Source organism: Centruroides vittatus, unplaced genomic scaffold (assembly GCF_030686945.1).
Source record: "Centruroides vittatus isolate TY-2023 unplaced genomic scaffold, ASM3068694v2 contig_579, whole genome shotgun sequence".
In the NCBI taxonomy this organism is placed as follows: domain Eukaryota; kingdom Metazoa; phylum Arthropoda; class Arachnida; order Scorpiones; family Buthidae; genus Centruroides; species Centruroides vittatus.
The window spans coordinates 471,058-498,850 of NW_027122347.1; the positions used below are offsets into that span (position 1 = coordinate 471,058).

The 27,793-nt window shown below is 32.6% G+C and overlaps 2 protein-coding genes across 2 annotated transcripts in view; one reads left to right on the plus strand and one right to left on the minus strand.

The window, feature by feature from the left end:
• Positions 1 to 1,065: 1,065 nt before the first annotated feature.
• Positions 1,066 to 11,569, plus strand: Polr1C (RNA polymerase I and III subunit C). Its single transcript, XM_067275025.1, has 11 exons — positions 1,066 to 1,128; positions 1,275 to 1,346; positions 4,492 to 4,599; positions 5,320 to 5,452; positions 5,522 to 5,641; positions 6,716 to 6,765; positions 7,770 to 7,835; positions 7,910 to 7,976; positions 10,082 to 10,204; positions 11,146 to 11,262; positions 11,338 to 11,569. The coding sequence occupies exons 1-11, from the start codon at positions 1,066 to 1,068 to the stop codon at positions 11,451 to 11,453; spliced, it is 1,035 nt and encodes a 344-aa protein (XP_067131126.1). The 3' UTR covers positions 11,454 to 11,569.
• A 1,298-nt stretch (positions 11,570 to 12,867) lies between these two features.
• Positions 12,868 to 27,793, minus strand: part of LOC136979127 (inactive tyrosine-protein kinase 7-like) — a 45,688-nt gene continuing 30,762 nt past the window's right edge. The window contains exons 3-13 of the mRNA XM_067275054.1: positions 24,041 to 24,322; positions 21,982 to 22,129; positions 20,547 to 20,683; positions 18,814 to 19,110; positions 18,448 to 18,735; positions 18,099 to 18,371; positions 17,749 to 18,021; positions 15,119 to 15,313; positions 14,533 to 14,736; positions 14,232 to 14,464; positions 12,868 to 14,132 (exon numbers count right to left, since the gene is read on the minus strand). Coding sequence (XP_067131155.1) covers positions 13,554 to 14,132; positions 14,232 to 14,464; positions 14,533 to 14,736; positions 15,119 to 15,313; positions 17,749 to 18,021; positions 18,099 to 18,371; positions 18,448 to 18,735; positions 18,814 to 19,110; positions 20,547 to 20,683; positions 21,982 to 22,129; positions 24,041 to 24,322 — 2,909 coding nt within the window. The 3' untranslated portion in view covers positions 12,868 to 13,553. The remainder of the gene's footprint in view (positions 14,133 to 14,231; positions 14,465 to 14,532; positions 14,737 to 15,118; positions 15,314 to 17,748; positions 18,022 to 18,098; positions 18,372 to 18,447; positions 18,736 to 18,813; positions 19,111 to 20,546; positions 20,684 to 21,981; positions 22,130 to 24,040; positions 24,323 to 27,793) is intronic.

Sequence of the window (27,793 nt, forward strand, 5' to 3'; positions counted from 1 at the left end):
AATTTACACAAAATACTGTACTTTCAATTAGATTTGAACTAGGAAGTTGTAAATTTCATTTAAAAATAAGGTTATTGTAAACATACATATATTTTATTGTGTAAAACTAATTATTTTAATTTAACTGAAAAACACCTATGTGAAATTTTTTCCGGAATTTTCCGATGTTTCATAGGTTTTTTTCCCGGGTTTGGTTTTCTCTGCCTGTTGCCCTCATGATTAGGCCACACTAGGCTGTCGCGGTAATAGAAAAAAATTATGTTTAAACATAATTTTTTTTTTTTAGTTTTGTGGGGGCCCTGGGCACAGGCCCCAAATGTCCTTATGTAAATCCGGCCCTGCTTCCGGCGCAGCCACAGGTGCGATCAGATGGCGGGAGACAGAACTCGCACCCAATAGAAATTCCTAGAGTTATTACGCCAGGATTTAATTTCTGGTCCTCTAGAGTGGTACTTCATTATGAAGTACTGTATAGCAAAGCGACGGCGGATAGTGAAGGCTGACGCTTTCACCATTTGCCGTCGCTTTGCTATACAGTACATCAGTGTTTCTCAAACTTTTTGGACCGCGACCCCCCTTCTGCACTTAAAAATTTCAAAGGACCCTCGAAGAATAAGTATGTGTCGAAAAACATCCAGGAGGGAGGGGGTTAGGCTCGTATTTAAATATTATTTATATGTGCAATTTATTTAAGAAAAAATTATTTTATATATTTTTTATTTCTATTATTTCTAAACATGAATCCATAGTAAATTTATAAAATATTTGAAAAAATTGATCTGGCATCAATTTTTCAGCGACCCCCAAATATTTTTCACGACCCCCTTGGGGGTCGCGACCCCCACTTTGAGAATCACTGCAGTACATAATTATGAAGTAAACGTAAATATAAAATTATCCATTTTTTCATTCATATATTACTTAAAACTAAAAAAATAATTTAAAATTTGTGGTGTTTTTTTAGTGTAAAATTTAGTTTATTTTTACATTTTATATTTTTATTTTGTTAAAAAAAAAATTATTAATTACAAAAATTGGCAACAGTTGTCGTGTTATTATTTCAAAATGGCGACTACCATAGAAGATAGAAGAACACGTGTTAGACTGACAGAATATGAACAACAAAATGTAAATTGTTAATTAATTCACAGACTATATTTATTTGTTATTTACATTAATTTAGTACTAAAATAGGTTAAAATAACATGTTTTAAAAGTACAAAGAAGTATTTAAACCAGTTCATTTATGCTATTTTTTAAATGGTTTTGTTTAGGTGGAATCGAGTGACTTTCCTGGAAATTATCCTGGATACATCGACGAATGGAATGCTAAAAAGTTTGAAAAGGTATTTCAGTGTGTCCTTGATATCCTTCTGCATAAGATTATATTCTGAGTCTTGCTGTTAGTGATTATTTCGTCAGAAATTTCAGTGGATGTTTATCTCATATCATGATATAGCCTCTTTAAACTCCAGACTTAACAAATGTTACAGTTTAGGACATTCTGAAAGCAAAAATACTTAAACTCATTAAAGCAGTTGAAGACAGAACAGTAGAAGTTACTTTTAGGGTAACGTGACCATTTATTTTTTGACTCAAAACGGGATATTGGTTTATTTAGGTTAATTAACAGGTAGTCAATAAAAAAAACACTTTTTTAAAGTTATTTATTCAGAAAAAGTCAGTTAGCTTAAAAGTTACGAATTAAAAAATATATATACCCGAAACGTTTAGTTATATTTATATTTATCAGAGGAACAAATTTGCTTTAATATAGCTGGTGATGATTTTAAGTAAGAATGAAACTCTTGGCACGTTTTTTTTATATTCACCTTAATTATCAACATCGCCTTTAGAACTGAAATTTGTAACTGGGTCTTCTCAGATGGCCACAATTTGTTCATCATAGAAAATACTCTTTCTACTGGAGCATTTGTAGCAGGCAAACATAAAATATATTCAATTAAAATAGAAAAGTTTTCATGCTGAAGATTGTTGGCTTGAAAGTGTTTGAATACTTCCACCCAACGAGTTTCCGTGGAAACATTTAGATTATTCCATTCGGTTACTTTATCCGATGTAATGTAGTTACAAATTAACGAAAATTCGTCAAAAACTTCTGCATCTTTATTACAGTCAATATATTCCTTTTCAATTAATACATCCAGAGATTTTTGAACGTCTTCCCATGCGGGGACCTTTTTTAAATCTGCCCAATAAAATATCTCCATTTCTTTGGTAAGAAAGCAAGTCCACTGCTCCAGATATTCACGGCTTGTTTGATAAAATTCTGTAGCCGCCCTTTTCACAAACTCTTCATCTATGTCAGTAACATTATCTTTCGATTTCACTATTAATTGACGGACCATAAATGGAAGAAACTGATTGGTCTGTTTCTGAGTCAAATTGTCTTTTAGTTGATTGATTTCTTTTGCAGCTTCAATTGCCGATACAGTCTGACCTTCCAGTTTCAATACAGCTTGATGAAAACTTGCTGACAGAGCGTGTAAAAAATAAAGCCACAATTCGGATGTGGGATCTTCAAAAAAGTTTTTTAGTAACAGGGGACATTTTTCAATACTCAAAAAGTAGTTTTTTAATGGCTGATACATTTTTAAAACCCTTTCCAAGGCAGGCATAAGAGCAAGCCATCTAGTTTTGCTATAGCCGAGCATTTGTTGATATTCCGTTTCAGTTTCGGCGCAAAACTCCTTTAGAGCTTCAACTCGAATCGTGTAAATATAAAAAAATGAATATATCTTCACAATAATGCTTTCGTAATCTAAGGGTAGCCTGTCTGCAGCAGATTTTATTGCATTGTGATTTACATGGGCTCCACATCCAATACCTATCAATGGCTTTTTCAGGGATGATTGCAATTTCGTTAACACATTGTTAGTTCCTCGCCTAGCCGCACCTCCGAAATTGACGTTGGCATTGTCTCCGCAAAATGCCACGACTTTTGCTGTCAAATTATTATCTGTCAACACTTGGTTTAAATAATCAACAATGATGTCAGAAGTCTCACCTGGTTGGTCTTGGAGATCTAAAATTTTTACTTGCACACCTACGTAAGGTTGAAAAAAGCGCACTAGAATAGGGTATATTTTCTTGTTATCGTGGTTTGAAGCGTCGTTTAGTATTGTAATACAATTGGACTTATCAAGATCATCTTTTAATTCTTTCATTGCTGTAGGCGTCAAAACATTTACTACAATAGCTTCTGATTTCGTACGCGCGCATGTAAATTTGGGATCAAAACATGATTGAATTAATTTCGACGCACAATCATTAGAGCGAAAACTGTGGTTTTCTTGAATCGTGTGATAAGCCCAGACGCCTTCTGCCGCGGCGATATCCAAATTCTTTAAAGTTGGTGCGTCCGATTTCTTGAAAAAGGTTAACATCGAAGAACTCGAAGCGGCGGTACCATCGGCATTTTTATGTTTTTCAGACTTTAAATGCTGTTCAATATCACTGGCACCACCATGGGAAACGCTAAATTCTGTACGACACTTTTCACATCTGACATCTGAGGGAGTATTTATTTGCTTGATAAACGGATATTTTGCTTGTAAGTTAACATTGAACGTACACTTGCGTTTCGGCATTTTAACTTATGATTCCAAAACAAAAGAAGTTTAAGTTATTTACTAGGTACACGAGCATCAAACAACAACAAAACAAATATCGAGAAGTGGGCGAACGAAAAATCTGCCAAACAATTAGTCAACAAAGCGCGAGCGATGACGTCTTCGCCACTCTCGGCTATCGTCACGTCAACCGACGACACGGTTTGCTCTCACACACCGATCGCGTCCGGCCGCCGGCGCGACGGCCGTCCAGCTGGCTACTCAAATTTTCGCGCGGTTTCAGAAAACGGGACAATTTTGCATCCCAGAGTTCATTTCGGGGACACCGGGACTCGTAACTCTAAAAAGAGACAGTCCCGTTCAAAACGGGACATCTGGTCACGTTATTTTAGGGGTACAAAAACTACTTAGTTACATATGACTAATGAACACATTTATTATACACCCAGCTTATTTAATTAACTTAGCCCAAAATGCATTTCAGCCTTATCAATTGGGTGATGTACAAAACAGTCTATGGTGACAATTTGCTAACATTAAATATTTATTAATAGTACAATTATTACAAGTTATTAAATACACATTATTAATAGGATTCTAAAATTATTACTAAGACAATAACACAACAATAATAAATAAGTCCAGTAAAAGGTTTCACAAGGTTTTTATAAGAGTCCTTTTTTTCATGCCCTTAAGAATGCATGAAAAAAGGACTCTCTTAGTTCCTGTATGAGAGAAAGACTTAGAGAAAAAAAATTGTCAAGGATTCATTTTTATTTAATCATCATTAAAATAAAATTATATTTTTGAGTAATAAGAACAGATTTATTCTTTATTATAAGTAGCATGTAATATATTTGCTTTCAATTAAAGAATAATTTTAATGTTTTTGTAATAGAATCTACAGATTAATCTTATCAGATTGGATGATATGGAAATGGAGTTTGATATTGTAGGAATAGATGCTGCTATAGCCAATGCTTTTAGAAGAATACTTTTGGCTGAGGTAAATTTACTTTAAAAAAAATATTTTTATCGTACACTCAAACCTGTTTTTGTGCGATTTTTTATTTGTGCGATTTGTTTTGTATGATTTTTTGTGTGCGGTATATGAATTTCAATCAAATTGGTATACTGCACAAAACACATTGCACAAAACACATTGCACATATAAAAAATCGCACAAAAAAAGACCACACAAAAACAGGTTTGAGTGTAATGTTAAATGTACAGTATAGTAAAAGTCCTTTAGTTTAGTATGCTTGAGGTTCTAGATTAGCAGTTTTAACCAGTGGTATGTATACCCCAGAGTATACAAGGAGGCTTGGTTATTGCTATAGATCTATAGAAAGAAAGCTCAGGCACAAATGTGAAAAGCTTGAGAATGGCTGCTTTAGATAAAGTTTGGCAAAGGTGGAACAAATTGTTCCATCTTTGCCAAACTTTGTATAAAGCAGCCATTCTCAAGCTTTTCACATTTGTGCCTGAATTAGTTTTACATTAGAATTTTGAACCATAGCACTTTGTTCCATGGTTCAAAATTCTAATGTGATCACCTTTCCTTTCTAACCTCACTGCAAAGAAAGGGAGTCACATCTCCAAAACAAAACCTTTTAGTCCTTGACTGTAAAAAAGAGTCCTGCTCAACGAGCTCTATGATCAAAACAAATGTTTTGATCATAGAGCACTTCGTAGTTCCACTACTGATATTTTAAAACATTTTTAGGTACCAACAATGGCTGTAGAGAAAGTGTTTGTTTATAATAATACAAGCATCATTCAAGATGAAGTGCTGGCACACAGATTAGGACTTATTCCAATCAAAGCAGATCCAAGATTATTTGAGTATAGACAAGAAGGTATATACAATGATATAAACATTCATGTGTTCCAAGCTTTTTAAAAATGCCAAATTTCTATCATTACAGGAGATGATGAAGGTACTGCTGAAGATACCATCGAATTTCATTTAAAAGTGAAGTGCACCAAGAATAAAAATGCTTCAAAAGATGCAGCTATTCCAGAGGACTTATATTTGAATCATTTAGGTACTTTTACAGTATTGCATTGATTTAATATAAATTGTAATGAAGAAATATGACAGCTGCATTCTCTCTCTCTCTCTATATATATATATATATACACCTGTATATTTAATTATAATAATTTATATGGGAGCCACAGTAAAGGTCTACAAGAGTCACATGCAGCTTGTGAGCTGCAGTTTGACTACTATGGTTATATTTAAATAAAAAAATACACAATTTCAAAATTTCAAAAAAAATTTCAGTGGTTTGCTCTGGGCGATGATGATGAATCAGTCAATCACTCAGTCAGGACAAGTAATTTTATATATTTAGATTATTTCGTATAAATAATTTAACATTGCAAGTAAATAACTGTAAAAATAAAAGTTGATTTACTTGCGATGTTAAATTCTTTATACAAAATAATAATGTTGTAAGAACATTTGGCAAAGTTACAAATTTGTATTCTATCTAGACATTCAATTTTTGAAGCAGACCACTTAACATAGCCTAATCTTTTGTTTTGTTAAGTTTTATTAAACTGTGTTTGCTAGAAATAGTGTATAAGGTGTGACTTATTAATTGTTATAATGTACATTACATTAAAATATTGCAAAACTGACAAAGTTTTGCATTTGCCCATTACAATTTCTCAACGTGCACTTTGTTTCACATGGCACACATCTACCTAATACTCAAATTCTTTCTACACTGACTAAAGCAAATCCATTGTTACTCATGTTGCATGATAATGAATGATTCCAGCTTTGTGAATTGCAGAACACAAAACACCTTTTCTGTTGCAGAGTTGTCATTTTCTTTTTATTGTGTAGACAACAAGACATTCGGATGTAGATGGGAGATGAAACTCGGTTACACCTCGTTCCCCTCAGAGTTTCATCTCTGTTACGCCAATCGATAACTCTACCGATTGGTGTATGTCATATACTTCTCGCATAATAATTAATATCATTACAGTAATTTAAAATGGTAGCACTCATTTTGGAAGATGCCGTATTTAAATAAAACATTTTTTCTGAAATGTGTTTATTGATATTTTCTAACATTTTAATTGAAAATTTTCTATATTTTTAGTATATTCTGGTCAAATGAAATGGATTCCAATTGGAAGTCAAGCTGAATTGGTAAGTTTATTATTATGTCTATTTTATATTTTTAATAAAATACACGTTTAAAAATGAAAATATTTCAAGAATAAACATTTTTAATTTTAGTGTTTGATAGTATAGAATTGATGACTTAAGTGATGACTTAAGATAGGAATCATCCATTAGTTATGTAATGCTATTTTTATATTTTTCAATTACCATCTCACTCCCTGTAATGCTCCATAATACTGACATGCATACCCATCCCAAAAATTATGTAATGCATATTTTTGATCAACCCCTTAATTGTATTAAGGAATGTAAGTTATTAATTGCATATACAGGTTGACCATTACTAGTCTATCATCATTGGGAATTGTAGGGCCATAAAAGTGATTTTGTTAATAAAATTGATATAATTATTGTACTCGAAAAGTATAAAAATAGTGTTACATAACTTATCGATGATATACTTGTTATATAGAGGTATATTAGAAAAACACATTGTATCTGTCATAATTGTTGCATATTCTTTAAGTCAAAATTTATCATAACACATATTAAGATACAAAATGGTATCATCTAATACTTGATTATTTCAAATAGAACTCACTAGATGTTTTAAAATGTATTTTTCCAATCATATTTGGGTTTATTGCAAGTTATGTCTTCTTCAAATTTGTAATCATATTTACCCAAGATGGCATACAATTACACGTTGGCCAAATAGCTATGATAAAAGTTTCTGCTCGAGAGACCCGTGTTTAAATCCTGATTGGATTTTCAAGAATTCTCATAGAATGTGTGATCCACATGTGTAAATTGATCAGAGGGGAGGTTATAATTCGACCCAGGATGAGTAAAATTAGAGATCTGTCATATAACTCGTAGTTGGCTGATGCAGTACTCAGCAAACAATTGATCATATAATTATAATTGCATATTAATGATTGTTTAAAGATTTTATTAAGTTTATTATTTATTACATGAATTTTTAATATAATTAATTAGTACAGAGGTTAATTTATATGTAATTTTAGTATGGTGAAGATGCCATAAAACCAGTTCATGATGACATTCTAATTGCAAAATTAAGACCCGGTCAGGTAAATTTGCGTTATCATTAGCATTTTTTATTAAATTCTTAAAGGGTTAAGATTATTTAAAACTTTTTTTGTAGGAAATTGATGTTAAAATGCATTGTGTAAAAGGAATTGGCAAAGATCATGCTAAGTTCTCACCTGTTGGTAAGTAACTTTGATTTTTTTTTACATTTTGTACATTGATTTATATTATTGGGCATTAATTTTTAATGTTTTTATCAGTTACTTTTATCGTTTTCTTTTTTATTGTTATATTTAAGCAAACATTGCTTAAATATAACATAAGAAAAAAGGAAACAAAATACTCTGTGACATTTGGCATAAATATTTTCACTCTGACAAATGCTTTGAAAAATAAGCAAATTTTGGTCAGGTTTTTCTGAAGCTTGCGATATCATGGTCCATAAACTTGAGGATCAACAGCAATTAGTAATTTATCACAAACGATTTTTTGCACATAAACTTTTATTTCAGATCTAACTATTTATTAACTTACATAAATGTTTTCAACTTTGTTCAAAGGTCTTCTTCAGATATACAAGGAGCGGTGCGGGAACTTTCTTATTTGAAACGTGCGCCACACAGTGGCCGTTACTCCTCGGAGAGTGGGGTTGAGTGTATTCGAAAGAGCGGGGTGTAATGTTTTTTATACGGTTAGTTTGTGAGACGAGAGAGGATTGCACGTTTGCCTGGCGACTTACTTCTCCAATGGCCGTTTGGCCATTGCAACCCAGCGTGCATTCGGGAAACAGTTTAATATCGCATCTGCAGGTAGTGTTCCTGATTGAAAATCAATTGTTCAGTGGGTGGACACGTTTATGGATACTGGTAGTGTGCAGAAAAAGAAACCAGGACCTTCAAGAACCACCAGGACACCAGAAAATGTCGAGAAAGTAGGGCTGGCGATTTTGAAATCCTCTAAGTGATATGCACACAAACATGCAGCTGCGCTTAGAATTTCTGATTGCACAATGAGACAAAGTCTTCATGAAGACCTGATATTTCATCCATACAAACTGGCAGTGATGCAACAACTTAATCCATGTGATTTTGTTTGAGGTGGCAATCTTCACTGGCCAGCACGCTTGCAGATTTAGCCCCCTGCAATTTTTTCTTATGGGGATATCTTAAATCCTTGGTGTATACCAATCATCCAAAGACCATAAGTGAGCTGAAGTTGTATTGCAAAGATTGTGCTTGTATTGCAATATTTGTGTTGCTATTGCCAACATAGGCACAGACATGCTGGACAAAATGGACCGAAACTTCCGATTTCGACTCTCCAAATGTATTGACCAGAACGGAGGCTACCTTCAAGATATCCCTTTGACAACCTAATGAAATAAAACTTTAAATGTATCTCTATGTAAAGAAAAAAGAATTAAATTGATATTGCCAATACTTTTTGTTTTATGATTTTTTAAAATAAGGAAGTTCCCGCACCACACCCTTTAGAATGCATCAAAGATTTAATGTTAAATGGAATTCAAACTACACATTGGATTTAAACTTATTAAACATTATGGAAGTTGTGATTGGAATTTACAAAAATGTTATTTTATTCAATTTTATATTACTTATATTGACCGTATTTAAATGGATGAAACTAAGGTCAACATAGAATCTACTTATTGTAAGAGGCATACATATATATGCTGGGTTATTTGACTTCCATGCATTGGATACAGTCCCCCAATCCTCGAAGTTTATTGATTTTTACGTTTCAAATGCTCCAGTGTATTTTAATGTCAGATTATATTGGGCAGGCATTATGATCTTAACTCTGCCTCAATTAATTTTTGCCAATGCTGTAGTTGGATTCCCTTTTTAAACCGTGGTTTTATGTTCCTTGATCCTTCCTTGATCTAAATGTTGCATTTGCATATTCTAATTCCTTGTTAAATCTTTCATCCTTTACCATCACAGTGTACACTCTCAGTGTTTAATCCATTTTACTTTCTTTGTAATTTGATATTCTTGTTTTAATTAGGTATCAGTACATATTTTGAGTTAGCATAATATGTCTAAACTTTCATAATTAATTGTCTGCATGTAAATTGACAGTTTTAATATTCAATATGCAGGTTAATTTTTATATTTGTGTAAAGATTTTTATTAATATATAATATATATCAATTTAATTAAATTAATTATTATTTGTTACATTGAAAATCATCTAATTAAATTTCTTCTGTATACATATTATAATTTTTTGTGTGTATTTAATATTTGATTTTCAATGCAAACAGCTACTGCAACCTACCGTCTTTTACCCGAAATCACTCTGTTGAGAGAAATTGAAGGAAAAGAAGCAATACAATTGAAAGAATGCTTTTCGGAAGGAGTTATTGAAATTGTGAAGACGCCTGATGGTAAGCTATAAGTTAAAAATAGTTTTTTACATTTGTGAATGTAAGAATATTATGAATAAATTAACATTTTAAGCAATTAAACAAGTTTTAAAAAATTATTAGTTATAATTAACTCCTCGGTATCATATTGCATTGTTATATGTAACAATAAGCAATCATTTTTCAATGCTACTTCTCTGATTTCTTATTATTATTCTTTATATCATATGTTTCTCTTTGATTATTAGCTGTGAAAAGGGAATATGAGACAGTAAAAACAAATTATGATTAAATTTATAACCTATGAATAATACAAACTAAAAAATAATTAAAGTAGAGCGTCGTTTATCCGAAAGCCGGTTAACCGAAAGTTTTCCAGCCGGACCATGTCGTGCCGAATCGAACGTTTTTGATACTAGATTAACTTCTAAAGTATAATTTTTTTGTTTTTATATTTTTCAACATATTTATTTTGTTTGTACAAAATAAAGAAAAGTAGTTTTTAATGATACAATAGCCTCGATTATTATAAAAATTTTCGTTGGGCTTAAAATCGACGAAAATTCAACGCGAAGCAACACGCAATGGAGAAAAATTTTAACATCGGATAGGTTAATATATTTTTTCATACGTAATCGGTTATCCGAAAAAATCAGTTGTACGAACAACCCCAATTGATTCGGATAAACGACGCTCTACTGTATTTGAGATTTAAAAACAAATTTGTAAGGAAGAGAAAATCCTGAGAATCATCCATGCTTCAGTTAGGTAAACTGTACTTCTCACCCATTGAATGTTTGAGAATAGATGCGTTAGAAATGAAATAATCTCAACCTAATCATTCACTTTAGCATAAAAATAAAAAAAAAAATTTATGTCCAAACACACATATTAGCTCGTTGATTAAATATAAATAAATGTTAATATCAAAACAACAAAAGTTTATTTTGTATCTATAATAGGTCGCGAGGTTGCTAGAGTTTCCAATGCACGTAAAGACACTTGCAGTCGTAACGTTTTCAGGTACGAAAACCTAAAAGACAGCGTCCGACTCAGCAGAGTGCGAAATCATTTTATATGTGAGTGTTGAAAATATTTACATCTTATTTTATGTACTATAAAAATTTAAATTTAATTATTATTATTTGATGTAGTTCTCATAGAGTCAACAGGTGCCCTTTCACCAACTCTCCTAATGAAAGAAGCTATTAAAATTCTCATGGGAAAGTGTAGAAAGTTTCTAAATGAATTGGATAGAGTAGATAAATGAACTTGTCTTAATGTAATAAAATGTATTTATATATTACATTTAAACAATGTATTTTTAATATGAATTTCAGTTTGTATACTTATTTATGTCAACAATAAATCTTGTTTCTAAATGAAGTTAGATACTGATTTGTGATAGAATCATATAAAGTTGCTTTATCAGTTATCTTGTTACTAAAAAATCAAATGTAGATCTGCCCAGAGATCTTTTATAATGTTCATCAAGGATTTGTCCAAATTCAGATGGAGACAGCTGAATGTTATACATGTTGAGGACAGAGTCTATATGTATCATTTCACTTTTACAACTGTAGGTAATTGTCATCAATGTCAATCATATATTGCCACATTTGCTGCAAACTTTCAATCCTGTGAGCATAGAATAACTGCATTTTTATGAAGAAAGACTTGAGTGTTAGATATTGTCATTGAGCTGTATGGTGGGCTGTTAAGTGGATGAGGCAGAACCTCAGAGCCCAGACTGGCCAGCTTCTCTAAGGTCATCTTTGCTCTGTGTGCTGTCAACGTCTCAGTTAATTTTTCGGGTATATGGGAACAACTTGTTATGCTAATTCTTTGGTGGTCAACTGTGGATTATCATCTATCAGTTGCAGGAGAATGTTATCAATGATGGAATTTCTGCCTGGATGGGGGTTCATCTTGGAGCAAGAAATCTCCATTCTCAAATGTCTTGAACCAATTGTAGCAGGTCTGCCTGTTGACTGTCCTTACCAAATATCTTGCAGATGAGTCTTTGTTGTGGTCACTGTTGAAGTGACAGAGCAAGTGTGAAAATGTGTTGTTCTGAATTTCATATTGTCTATTTACAATGAAATATATGATGAAATGCCCCTTTGTTACTCTACTTACATATCTATATTGAATGCTCTAGAATTTTTTTCTAGTCATTTCTAAAATTTACCTTCACACCAGATATATATCTCACATACTTGTGAGCCAACATATGCCTCTAGTACGTTTTGTCCGTGTCACACCTCTGTAAATGTGTGAGATTCAAGTGAAAAGATAAATCACATTAATTTCCATGTAGTAAATGTTGAAAGGATATAATGTAAACATGATTTGATTGACAACCAAGATATATTTTCATGGTACCATTAATATCAGTATTGTGTTGTTACCACATTATTGACTCAATATGCTTCAAGAGCCTCAAGTGAATCCTGATCTAGAGTTAGATAGTAAGCAGAATTTTGAATTTTTGTCCAAGTTGTAATGTGTTTTGTACTAGGAAAAATTCTATTCTAAGTGATTGTAAATGATTAAGAGACCAAGGAAAGTAAAGTAATCATTATATTTTATTCTTTAATTAAAAGTTTAAAAAATGCAATATATATATAGATATATACAAACAGATAAAAAAAATTACCATCTAAATTCTTATCAGTACAAAAAAAATTGTAAAAAAAATTGCCTGATTGTACAAAATATAGAAGAGTTGAAGTAAACATTTCATGGCACAAAATGATTTTTTTTTATACATTGACTTAAGTTTTTAAATGTTTATAAAAACGCAGTTTACGATATACAAAACTGTTCGTTTGCTAAATCAACATGGCAAATACGTGTTAACATCTAATATTTTTTTCCAGTATTTTAACATGTTTAGATGTCATTTGAAAAGTTTTCTCCAATATCTTTTTTGTAAATGAAACGAAAACTACATTTCGAAAACTTTATCTACATGGACTAGGGGGAAAAAATGAGTATAGAAACACCATGTTGATATACATGTAAATATTTTACTGCTAAAATTTATACATATTAACTCATTGGTATGCCCCAAATATGGCAAGTATGATGTTTGAATTTATTATTGTATGACTAGTTTTCTCACGGTTAAAAAATAAATATCGATCACTTTACACGAGTTATAAGATCCTGTATTCTGAATATTGACGTAATAGTTTAAAATATTGTTGCATATTTGAATTAACAGTTTCCGATTGTGTAATTTTATAGTAGTATTCCTGACTAGATGCTTCCATTCTGCTCTGAAATGAAAGTGGTATCTTTAAGTTATACTAAAATATCTGCTTGTATGTCTTCAGTAAGATGTCAGTTAAGTTTGGGCCTTAATTTAGACTTTACTATCCATGATGTGATTCTCTATATGTAAAACTATCTCGCTAAAAGATGGTCGATCTTTCGGACTCTGGTTCCAGCATTGATTTAAGAGATAACACAGTGGTTCGGGAGCACCATTTGGAGTTTGCCATTGTAACTGTTGCTTTTTTATCAGCTGGAACACTTTATTATCTGACAGTTCACTGAATGGCAGTTCTGCTTGGTTAAATATTTCCCAGACGAGGACGGCGTAGGACCACACGTCGCTCTTGGTCGACCATTCGTCTTCTAAGATGGCTTCTGCCGGGGCCCATCGAAGTGGTATCGATCTGTTTCTGAACAAATAATATTCCTGTGCATAAGTGTCTTGAGATAATCCGACACAACTTATTTTCAAATGAAATTTCGACGAGATTAAACAATTTCGGGCTGCTAAATCTTTGTGCGTAAAACGCCTATTTGAGAGATTTTCCATCCCGATTGCTGCCTGATGGCATAATCCAATCATATCGGCAGTGCTTGGAGGTGAAGGTTTTGGTCCATTAGTGGAATGATCTTTACGTGTGGCCAAGAGGAATTGTTTTAAATCTCCCTAAGGGTTATTAAAATTATAATAAATTAATTTTAATTTAATATATCCTTTGATATATGTATCAATAAACTCAATCAATTAACAATAAACTCAACTCACCCAGTCACTATATTCCAAAATCATCATAAATGGATCCGATTCACGACATATTCCTAGAAGCTTTGCAATATTACTATGATTCAGTTTATGTAACATTTCCATTTCTCTCTTATATTCAAAATGAGCATTTTCATCTTTTGTCTGGAGCATCTTTACCATAACCACAGTCTCTGCGTCACCATCAACAATCCCACGAGCTTTAGACAGACATACTTCTCCATATTCACCCCTTCCTGAAAAAGTAAATGAATATGTTTTACTCTATTTTTAATCTTTGAAAATATTTTCTTTGTTTGATTACCTAAAAGCATCATCATTTCAAGATCTTGTTGAGGAAAAAGTAATTTATCATAGGAACAACGGCTTCTTTTCGAATGATGTGATCCAGAACTGTGCGACTGCATTTCTCCATCACTTTTACAGTGACCATCACCAATATCCCCATTTCTAGTCTTTTCTTTCATTTCTGTGTTATTTGGAATTTCTCCATCTTCTAATTTTGCAACTGAAATTAAAATATGAATGTTATTTGCTTAATTAGAATAGTGGGGGCCAAACCTTATCATGATACAAGCCACATATTGCCTGTTAGAAATAAACCATATCCTCTATTAGAACGGTATTTTATGTTGTAACTGGTTGTACCAATTGAATAAGTATATGGGAATCAGGGCCATGCGGTAGATTTTCTCAGTATGATGCAAGCAGGGTGCAAGTCTTTAAAATGCTGCTTATGCCGTCTCCTTGTATCATAGCACAGTACGGCCCTGATGGGAGCTGTGGTAAACGTCTAGAAGAGTGGCATATGTGGCTTGCAAGCTACAGTCTGGCCACCATGGAAATAGAATAAACACAATTCAGACTCTTGAAGTAGAAAGCACATTTACCTTCTGCAGATGTTTGTGCAAGAAGAAAAGCTTTCCTTCGCGCCCTTCGGAACCTGCACCAAATCATCAGGCCGATTACTAATGTCATGTATATAGCTGCAGCTCCAAGCGTTATCATGACAGTTTTAGTCATAGTATTTGATTCTGCATCGTGATCACTTTGTCCAACATGATCAGTAACATAATCTTCTGAACCTATAGAAAAAAAACAAAACAATTTTGATGATAACACTTATTATATTTTGGTTTCTTGATCAAGTCAAGTCACACTGTGAACATCAATGACAGATTGTTAACTAAATGAGTGATTTGTTTAAATGAGTAAGTCAAAAGAAATGATTGGTGGGACCAGTCAATGTTAAATGTCACCTTAATTTTACTGTTATGTGCAGCATCTTTTAGTCTCTATAAAATTTGAGAGTAATTTGAGTTTTTTATTATATTTATGTTTACATAATTCATTAAGAATAAGTCCCTTATTTGTAATAATAATCATAAGACAATTATTTATACTTCAAATCACTTGAAGTCAGTGGTGTAGCGTGGGTGTCAGCCGCCCAGGGCGGAGAAAAATTTCGCCCCCTTAAATAAAATACGGGGAATCCCTGCAAGTCAGTACAGACGGTGTTGTCAGTCGCTACAATGAGCAAGATGTCATTATTATACATTCATTTAAAGAAAGGGGATTCCTCAGTTTTGTCACAGAAGAAGTAATGAAAAACTCCGTGCTCATTTGAATCAGTCCGAATTGTAGGTGTCACAAAAATATGAAATGAAATGGTTCCAATTTTTACAAAATATTATTATTTATTGTGAAAAAATGCTGCCCCCACTACGCTACGCCACTGCTTGAAGTAAGAAAAAAAGCTATTTATGCAATTCCGATAGAAAATTATTACTTTGTAATAAAAATGTGATTAGTTATAAAAAAAAAAATGTGTATACAGTACAAGTCTTGTTTTCATATTGTGATAGATATTTACATAATTAAGAAAACAAGTTTTATAATAAATAATGACCATGTTGCCAATGTTAGTTTGTCATATAATGAGTTTGAATTCAGATAAAGTAGTAGTAAAGAACTTGAGTCTTTAACATTACTTTCTTTAGTAATTAGTAGAAACCATTAGTAGCTGTAAAGTACAGAAAATCCTCGTTAGTTCGAAATATTCGCAACTTTGACTTCCGAATTATTTGAGATTTAGATATTTCTGTATAATATGTTAAATGCCACATGTATGATGTAATTTATTAAGTAAACAGAATACAGTTACATATACATAATACTATTTTCGTTAATTAATAATTATTAATAATATAAATAAATTGCAGGTAAACAGAACGTGTCCAACAAGTTGCCAGATAATTTTTATAAAAAGTAAAGTAGAATTCCTCAAAATGTAACCCAGATTATTTTTAAAGTAACCCAAAAAGTAGTAAGTCACCCAAAAGCAGTAGTCTAGAGCAGGGGTGGCCAACAAGTCGATCGCGATCGACCGGTCGATCGCCAAGCCAATTTTGATCGATCACTAGCGATATCTTGACTTAATGTATTATATTTGTAACCAACGCAACTGTATTCATGCAGTTATGACTCGACTCATAAGCAGTGAGTGCACTTCGTACTGAAACACAGTGTATAAACATAGTATGTATTTCACACTTCCCCTCCCCACTTAGACTATGCCGATGACAACAAGTCGATCGCGACACATTTTTACGATAAAAAGTAGATCTTATGTGCACAAAAGTTGGCCACCCCTGGTCTAGAGCACTATAATTATCTCAATCTGCTACTTGCAATCCCGAAACCTAGCTGTATTTTATCAAATAAGAAAAAAGGGATGATCCATATGTAAGGTAACTCCTGAAAATGTGTTACTGTAAAAGCAAAGTCATGTTGACCAGATTAGAGTTCTTCTCTTAAAGCATAGAGACACTTTGATCTAAACAAACAAATTAACATATGCATATGACAGTTCGGACAGAATTTTCACTTTGAATTACGAAGTAGCTGTATTTGGAACTAACTGAATTCTTTAACATAAAAATCTCTATACCCCCAATCAGGACAAAAGTGCAGTTATGAACTAACGGGATTTTGAACTATCCGAGTTCAAATCAACGAGGATTTCCTGTAATAGTATAGAATCTTTTACAAATGGGTGGAGAGAATATATTACTCACAGATGAATATTTGATGAATTTTGTTAGGGATTACTATTTGATAGCACAACAGCTATGAGAATATATAGACTTTCTCATAACTGAATTGCAATAAATTTTGTCGGTAAAAATATTTACTGACAAAGTTTATCATTTAAATGGAATATTATCAGGATTTCACTTCTGTTTTGTATATTTTGTGCCCATGTCTTTTTTAATAAGCCCACCAGTGGTCAAATAGATAAAACTGAGTGCTGACAGTTGGCAAATTACAAACCTACAACCAATGGGCTAGCCATTGGAGTTTCCTAGGTTTTTTTAAGTACATTTAACATCTAAATAGGGCCCAGTTTCCAGAATGAAAGTCTTTCCAGGGAGCACTACCAAGGCAGATCATCCATGGTTACAATCCCATGGGTGATCTGCCAAGTTCTTTTAGTTTAAGAAAACAAACAAAATCTTACTTTTAACGACAAAGCTAATCTCTGCTCTTTTGAAGCCCCCGCTATTTCCTGCTGTGCATCCATATTTTCCTTGATCATTCATGTGAACTTCACTCACAAATAAAGTCCCATTCTTCATGACTGCAAATCTATTTGGATCAAAACCACTAAGAATATTATTTTTATCCCACTGGATAGTTGGAAGAGGATCTCCTGATGCCATGCAATGGATCATGGCCGAATAACCTTCGTATGCTTCGGTATCTGCTGGCTTGACAACAAACTGTGGAAGCACTGCAAAGTTACAGGGGAAATTTAACACTACAGCTATGACGGTTAAATTATTAAGTGTTTACTTTGTAGTTAGTTACCAATAACGTCGACTTGTATCGTGGTATTAATTATGTCTTGAGCACTGGTTGCCACACACATGTACCTGCCAGAATCTTCGGCTTTAACAGCGTTAAAATGTAGTGTTCCATTATCGTCTCTGATATGAGGTGGCCATTTGAAATAAAGGGGTCCTCCTTCTTTGATCCATTTAACTTTCGGTGGTGTTGTTGCTCGAGCTTTGCAATAAATTTTAGCATTTGAATTTAGTTCCAGTTTCTTATTGACAGGTGGTGGGACAAATTTAAGTTTTTCTAGAACAGAGAAACAGTTCATAAACATTAAATATATAATATAAATTCAATTGATATATATTTTAACTCTTTTTACCTTTAACATTTAATGTGATTGATTCTGACTGTATTGGTGGAAAGCCTGTTGTGTTTACTCTGCATACATACGAACCAGCATCATTCAATTGAACATTTTTAATGTAAAGTGTTCCGTTTTGAGGTGAAAATATGAAATTTGTTCCAGAAGTCCTGACGTACTTCTTGTCTTTTAGCCAATGAACTGTTGTGGCAGGATAGGGACTACTAGTAAAATCGCATAATAGTACTGCAGGTTCTCCTTCACCAATTAATAGTATTGTTGATTCTGAATTTATACTGGGTGGAACTACAAAATTTAAGATTTTTATTAAAAGAAATCATGAAATAAAACCAAATAATTTATGATAAAAGTTAAATCTTTAACCTGTTATAAAAAGCTGAATGGAATTTTCCGTCATTCCTGCTGCATTCTCAGCGATACAGGTATAATTTCCAGCATCGTTTTCATTCACTGCATCGATAATTAATCTGAGATCGTCCACTCTTACTTTTCCAGAATCGCTGACAACGCGTCCCGATGGATCTTTCCACCAAACTTTAGGATTAGGTCGAGCTAACGGAGGAAGGCACATAACTTCAAACTGGTAATTTTTTGGAGCTATCATCATCATGTCGATTGTTGGACGGGGCTCAAAATTATTTTCATTGATAGCTTCCAAAACTAAACGGAACAAAATACGTATCAAAATTTTTAAAAAGTTCACTAAAGATATTTAAGCATTATTATTTTTTAAAAGTCGTAGATTTAATTGTTAGAAATGCATCAAATCTGTAAAATTAATATGTATTTGTGAATAGTTCTTTTTGATTTCCTATTATCTATATATGACAACACTAATCCTTCACTCCATCCAATAGTTAGTTTGAATTAGTGGTAGTGCATAGTATACTGAAATTTGTTATCTCTAATGTTTGAGCTGAGATGCTAAAGACGGAGTCTGCTGCCTTGAGGACTCATATCCAAATGATGATTGTATATAGAATATCTATAAAATTTATAGCTAGGGGTAGCCAAGACAATTAAGGAATCAACATACTGCTTTGAGGGACCCGGGATTGAATCTGGACGGTTGAAATAACTCCAAGAATTTTTAATGGTAGTTTCTCCTGGATATATTGGGTTCTATCCCTTACCAGCCAGCTAGGGTTAGGCCTGGCCAAACCCAATCTAGGAACAGAGAAAAGGCCCTCTTAATGCCAAAAAGGTGAGCATTGGCACATTTATGTTATTTAGTTTGTCATAATTGCATTTGTTACAGGGAAATGTGATGCTCACTCAGAGATCAATAAGCACAGGTGAGGGATGAGAATATCAATTTACATCATTATGACAAATTTTGGAGATTAGTTAGTTCAAATTTAAAGTTCAGATGAAATATTAACTGAGATATATTTTAAGAACTGTTAAAACTGGTTTGGAAAAAATACATGTTGTTCATGATCTATGCATAAAAAGGTGTTAACCTATGTAACTCTTGCCTCAGTGTTAATTCACACTAATGTTTTTGCATCATTAAAAGGCTAGTGGTAGGTTGGTTAACTTTTATTTACACAAGAGCCATTTTAGCCATGCACCAGTAAGCTAGTGTATTAAATTATATATCAAATATTAAGCAATTGATTGACTAGAAAATTTGAGGCACCAGTGTGTCTAGATTACATGATTGGTTACAATTACATCCATTATAAGTGAGACCTTTAATAGGGTTGATTAGTAATGATGAAAGCAGGGCTGACAATTGGTGGGGGGAATTTTTCCTACCAGGCCAAAATCTGTATGATAAAATTTGGTTTTGTAGAATTAAATTATTAATTAAATGTATGTAATTACAAGGGCATAAATGAAGGGGGAAAAGTATATACTATACATAATAAATCAAAAGCATATCAGAACAAGCAACAGGTGCCCAGGGTACTCGTGATTGAACTCTACACACAGACGAAACGTGTAGAATGGCATCGACCCAAACCACGATAAATTATGATCTGGATTAGGTTCCATTAATTTTTGAATGATTTTTAATAAGTGAACGTTCATATTAATGCTCTAAAGTGTCATTTGTGATTTATTATATAATATTAGCTCCATTGGCTTACAGGCAAGCTGAAGACGCGCAGAATAAGTTTGAACTAGTCCGGTCTTCGAAGCACTTTCACCAATACAGTGATAGAAACCTTCATCCGTGTCTTGTACGGGAAAAATCAACAGCGAGCCATTCTTATAAACAGTAATTCTGAAATAAAAATAAACATAATTTAATTCAAATGAAAACAGAGGAAAATATGATGATGATAAAATAAAAAAAATTTACAGCTTTTTTTAATAGTCTAATGAGACTTGTTAACATTTGTAAATAAAAAAAAATTATAATTTAATTTATTAATGTTTGCTTAAATTTTTACTTTGATTTTTTTAAAAAAAAAGAAAGAAAATTATTATTTTCCAAATTTGTTTACACTGGCAGGTGTGGTTTTACTGCATCAAAAATCCTCCCGTAACTTCTCAAATTTTACCAGAGTGATCAAGTTAGGGTCATTTATAATTCTGTCAACAGAATTTTGAAGTAATTGTGATAAACCAGTTTATCCAATAACCTGATATAAAAACCTGAGTTCAAACAAGTTGTCTCTCTCTTTTGCTTGCTCACTCTTCTTTACCTTTTTTCCCCTTCATCTTTAAACTCATAAGTCAATTTTTGTTTTTTTTTTTTTTTTTTTTTCAAGCAGCAGAACAAATTTTCACCTCGGTAATTAGATTGTACCTTTCTGGTAGAGAAGACTGAGCAAATCCCAAAGGGCAAAAACTTTTTGCCAACTAAAAGAAACAATTTGAGGTCATGCCATACCAACTCTTCGACTTAAATTCGATAAGTTGTGATGGTGAGTTAAAGCTTGCGTTAGGAGGGAAGGCAAAAGAGGAAGAAAAGAAGGGGAAAAAAATCAATTTTTTATATTGATCTAGTGATGGCAAGTGGAAAAATCCATCTATGAATCTTATATTAAAATTTAAACATGAGTAAAACAATTTGCATGTAATGATATAGATTTTTTGTATTTACATCTTTTGAGCTTATTTAAGGTGTTCGAATAGTGATTAAAAAATAAATAAATTTTATTTAAATGAAACAAACATTTAGATAATGTTAAATTATATATATATATAAAAATTAAATACAATTTTTTAAATTAAAATTAGTTATGTGCTAGTTACAAAACTAATCAACAGATGGCGCAATGTAAAATGGCCTTCGTATATGAACAAGTAACGTTAAACTACGCCATCTATTGACAATTTTCCACGTGACGGACGTTCGGAGAGTTCAAAAATAAAAATACAAACTTCACAATTGACTGATTGTAAAAAAAACAAATCGAGAACACTTAAAATCTTAAGCGCACTGACAAGCCATTACGTGTGTTTAGTTTTCCTTTAGATGCGCCTAAGTTAAACACGTACTGTACTGTACTACTGTAGTTGCAAATATCAGTTACTTCGCAGCATATCTGCAGCAAACACGTTTCTATTTATTACCTGGAATCATTCAAAAGGGAGAATTTCGTCTTATGTGCAAACCACGTAACTGTGGCAGCATTTTCGTAAACGCAATCGAATCTGGCAGAACCGTTTACAGGAACGATTTCGTCTCTTGGTAACTTGACAATCTTCGGCACTTCGCTACCTATCAAAGAGAAAGAGAAAAGTATATATTATCGAATCGATAAAAAGCAATGATGAATGAACTACTATAGTAACAAAAGCTTAGAATTATCAGCGTAAACACACTCGAACGATTGAATGATTCGTTCAAAAGATATCCGATAATCTGTCAACGAAGCAATTTCATCCTTCTCACGCTCCGTGTGACCGATTTAATATGTCGTAAAAGTTACTATTGTAGAAACAAAGGATTTATGTTTAAATAATTATTACTACTATAATCAATCAGTGTTATTTGGATAGTTTTTAGGGCTTTAATCTGTTGACATAGTCCATAGAACAAACTTGTCAACTGCCCGATAGATAATTAAGTTTCCCATACAGTCGATGCTAACTAGATCTTATCCCAACTTCGGGTCGATATTGTGTTACGGCAACACAACGTCTTCTATCAAAAACAAATTTTTGGATAATGCGATTACTTTCATAATATAACTATAATTATCTCTTTGGTAGATGATCTTTCTCCCCCTCTTTTTTGGTGACATTTTCGAAGCGTCGGGCTGTCATAATGACGAAGATGGCGGTCCCAAGCGTGGTATAAAGTCACGATAAATTTTCAATTTTAACACTTTTTGAGACTCCGCAAATGTAATTTTTGTTCATTTATCACAAGTTTACTCGCGCGGTTTATAATAGTTACTCTTTCTTAACCGTTGTTCTTGATTTTAAAAAATGGCGACTTTGGAAATAGAAAAGTCGTGATAAATTTAGCAATTTCGATTCTTTGAAAATGCAATTTAACTTATCAATGTTCGGGTTTGTAGTTAAAAAAAAAAAAAAAAAAAAAAAATACATTTTTAAACTAAACTGTCATATTTTATGCATTTTATAGATACACAAAGAGACAATTTTGTTTTTTTTTGGGGGGGTTAGAGAAAATGGCTATCTTTTACGCTTAGGATTACTATAATTATGATGAATTTTCTATTTTAAAATTTTTTCCGAGTTTATACAAAATAAATTGTTTTATTTATTTAAATTTATATGTACTCTTTTACGATGTTTTTCAAAATGGCGGCTCAATTAGACGAGTCGCCATTTTTTTTAACGTGGCGACCCGTTAATTAATATAAAATAAATTAAAATGATTATAAATAAAATGAGCGCAAATTATTTTCTTATTTATCATGATTATTATTTGGAAGATGTGGATGATAATTGATTATTATTCGGGGCGCCATCTAATTTTTTAGATGAGCTGATATTTTATTCAAAAACCTCTCTGTTTTTTTCGAATAAATGAAATTAATAAATAACTATCATTTAGATTTTTTAAGTATAAAAAACAAATTAATTTGTTATTTATTATCGTCTCATTTGGAGATGATGATGATAATTATTACGTTTCGGCGCCCTCTTAATTTTTTTGATGAACCGACATTTTATTGAAAAAAAACAAGATGGAGGATGAAACTCTGTTTTATGTAACAAAGGAAGATAATTATAAATAAAATTAAAAACTAATTATTATTATTTAGATTTTTTTTACATATAAATAAATAAGTAAATAAATTTCCCCATTTTATCAACGTTTAATTTTAAGATAATAATAATAATTATTATTAATTATTTTTTAGGGGGCGCTTTAATTTTTAAATGTTTTTTTTGGACGGACCACGTTTAATTGAAAAAAAACAAGATGGCGGAATGTAACTGGATAAGTATTCTTTTTAAAAATCTTTTACCCACTTGAAAGATTATTTTGCAAAGTGGAAGCTCTCATTAAAGATTCTTTTTTTCCTTTTAAGTAGATAATTTATTACGTTCAAACTTGGCTCTTTGGAGCAGTAAAGCAAAATTACTTTCCCCGTTGGAGAGAAACTCTAATGGAAGCTAACACGGTTAGTGGAAGAATGAGATTCCGACTTACTTTCCAAAACGAGTGGATAGTTTTCGTTGCTCTCAACCGAACCGATCTCGTTGACAGCTCGACAAGAATATATTCCGTTGTCATGTAGTCGAAGAGGGCTAATGTGCAGTCTCTTACTTCGGAGTGTAACGTATTCGTTACGAAATAGCCTGTGGCCATTCTGGTACCATTCTACGTGCACTGCTGGGTAGCCGTCAACTTTGCACTGGAGAACCAATTCGCCTCCTTCCTGCAATTTTGATTGCTGGGGCAGAAGATTAACTTTGGCAACATCACTTATCCCTAAGAGCAAAGAAAAGAGTAGGAAGTTAGCCAGTTGCAAGTACGTATAAAAGTTTATTTTAACTTTATTATCATATAAGATACAAGATCTGTGTCAATATGTTTCACGTTTTGACATAAATCAACGAAAACTTTCTTAAAACTCAGCCTGATTGAGATATGGCACCTAAAAGCTATAACATATAATACTTCGGATGCTAACGTAAATCCTGCTTCATGTTTAGTACATTTATGTGCTATATTTTCTCGTTGAATTTCGGCTTGTATGTAAATTTATACCATAACATCAGACACTGTAAACCATAAAATGAACTCAGTACACATCTGTATTGCTGCTACAAGTTAATATTGTAAGCTTAACTAACCGGTCAAATCTTTAATATCTCAGTTAATTTTAATTGAGAACGTTTGAACTTTCATGCAAATAGGTAAAATTTAAATACGTATAAATGGAAAATATATACAGTATGGTAAATGCTATAGGAAATAATTACGAAATGTTATTCTTCGATAGATGATACACAAAGTACAAGAATTATATTGTATTTGAATGAAATTATGTGGATTATGATATAGAACAGGCATACTTCTAATGAAATTTGTCCAATTACTTTTATTTGTAACTGGTTTATATTATACTTTATGTTACACATTATAATGCAATAGGAAAAAATTGTAACTGATATGATGATATGAGGGAAATAACATCCCAATAATTTACAGTGTAGCACTACAAGTTACTTATATGCCATATATTTCGAGCAAATTAATTACATTTTGAATTACAATTTTTGAAATGTTTTATTCAAGGCCGTAAAGACATCAAAATTTGATAACCGAAAAGCCTTTAAACACATAGTTAACAGCCGACAACAGAAATATTGATAATTTACGGTATTATAAAACAACAAAAGGTTGTATCTCCTACCTACAAACTACCTGTTTCCGAAGGGGCCAAAAAGGAGAACGGTAATTTGTGGGCGTGTCGAGCTTTCAAACTATTTCCTGCAGGGTCTTGTATACATCACACGAACAAAGAGCTCTTAACAAGAAAAGTAAATGGCCCATACAATAAATAATGCCCCCTTATAACAACTTTTAACTCGGGATATTAATAGCAGATTTCTGGCGATAGCTCCAAAAATCGCTCCGAAATTCTCTGAAGAGAAGAGAAGAGAGAGATTTAATTGGAGCAATTAGGTTAAGTATCTCGTACACAAAATATGACAACCCTTTGCTAGAGATGATTAGTTACCACATATTTTAAAAGGTAATTGCCGTGTAATCGCTGCGCTTCAAAATTTCCATATTTATGATGCAAAAGTGCTTTTACTATGGGCTTTTCTAAGCTGAATTTTTAGATAAGATAGCTTATCAATTTGTGTTACAAAACTTAGCTGGTGGGATGCGTAATACAGAATAAATGCTGATTTACAAGTGCTAACAGGGTATATGATGCGCTAAATTTTTATAGTCCAAGCACTTTGTGGATTGTTTTGTACAAATAAATGTGAAGTCTCTAGGATAAATTTATCATAAATACTCAGAATTCTACTCAAATTTTGGGGATAGAAGCATATAGATTATTATTTTCTAGAATTAACTAGTTATATTAAACTGAAATGACCTTAAATGCGCATAATAAACATACATTTGAAACTTACCAGATACGTGAAAGGAATAAATTAAAACACGGAATAATTATCTAAATTCTAAATATAATAATACATTTACATAACTGAATGAATGTGATGCTAGTGCGAAAAATATCTCTTCAAAACTAGACATAAATGCAGATAAAATATGTCATGTAGCTTAAATGATGTGAGAAATAGAATTATATTACAGTGGACAAATATTTAAGTTATAGAAAAGCGTAGAAAGGACTTTTCGCAGAAACAAACATAACTTTGATTTTATTTCACAAGTAACTTATAGAAGCAGCTGGGTTTACCCTCGGGGAATTCTTGTGGATATCCATAAATTGGTGATGGACGACCGCAAATTCCTCAAAGATGGACATTCTTTAGCATCCAGAGAATGCATTTCCAAGGACAGACGCACGGCCTAACGTTACATTTAGTCACTGGACCGGATTATATAAAATACTTCAAAAAAATGGCATTATAACTTTATTATAATTGCGTAAAATGCTAATTAGTTTAAGTAGCAAACAACCGGGACGATGACAAATTTACAGGAAAATTTATATTTTATAAGAAGTGACATCGAAGGTAATAGTTCAGAAATCAAAACATTTGATCAAAAATCGATATTAAGTATACCATTAATATCAATATCCGAATTCAATGTCCTTTCTGTATCCCCCTCTACACAAAAACGCATCATTGGAAAAGTTCCCCTGCAAAAGAATAATCGAAGATTTATCGCTATATATAAAAAATGTAAAAAAAATAAATGAGTCGACAGCTGCAACCATCTTAGTAAATGACAGTTATATATCAAAGATAACATCTTTCTTACATTTAGTCGAATTCCGCGTTCGGTTTTGCTCCGGAAACAAATCTACAAAAAGCGAAAGCTCACCCAACTCCATCTACTAAACGCAATTACGTCGATTAGTTAAAAGTTTTTAAAAATAATAATGACATTCCGGAGTTTTATTACAATCGGTTTTAATTGAGTTTAATTATCTAGAAACTTTTCCATCTTTCTGTTTTTATATGCTGATCTCTCCCTCTCCAACAAAGTTATCTAAGCGCAGCGTCGAAGAGACATTTAGGCCATCCTCCCTCTCGCCAAATGCCAATTTTATGCTCAACCCCCCATTTTTCTTGTCCTTAACACCCCGGATGACAAATCTGCCGACGGGCCTCACGTCCGCACGTCACGAATTATACGTCACGGGCGTCACTAAACAACAATAGTATAATTTGGTGCGGACACCCGAACGATATTTCGTAGTCGCAGATATAGAGGACGGCACGGGCAGATAAGTTACACGTGTACCATTTGGCATGCTAAAGCGAGTCTATTGATCGCCGGTAGCGTGACTACGTTCTGTCAGATCCTTCCCCGTAATGGCACGTGCTCGTGGCTCCCCCCCTCGCCGGCAACAGAAACCCTCTAAATGACGGACCCAACTGCGAAATGGCTTCCAGTAAATCATGTCGTGGCTAAGGGCTTTGTTTCCGACTGAAAGATCCTCCCCTTTCTGTTTCCCCAGAATGTGAAATCAATTTCTGTTGCAGTCTAGCAGAACATTCAGAATAGTTTTCTTACTAAATGGATTCATCTTTTTGTTTAGATAATATAAAGTTTCGTGCTTCTTTTTTTAAATACATATACATACATTTTTGCTTTCGGTTTTCAGTCTTAAAAAGAACAAAATACGTTTCGATGTTTTTAATTTAATAGAAGTTTATTGTAGACTCGTTTTATTATATATTTTTTTTTTTACATTCTGTAAGTTATTTCTGCGACGATTTTTTGTGCTACGTAACATTGCTG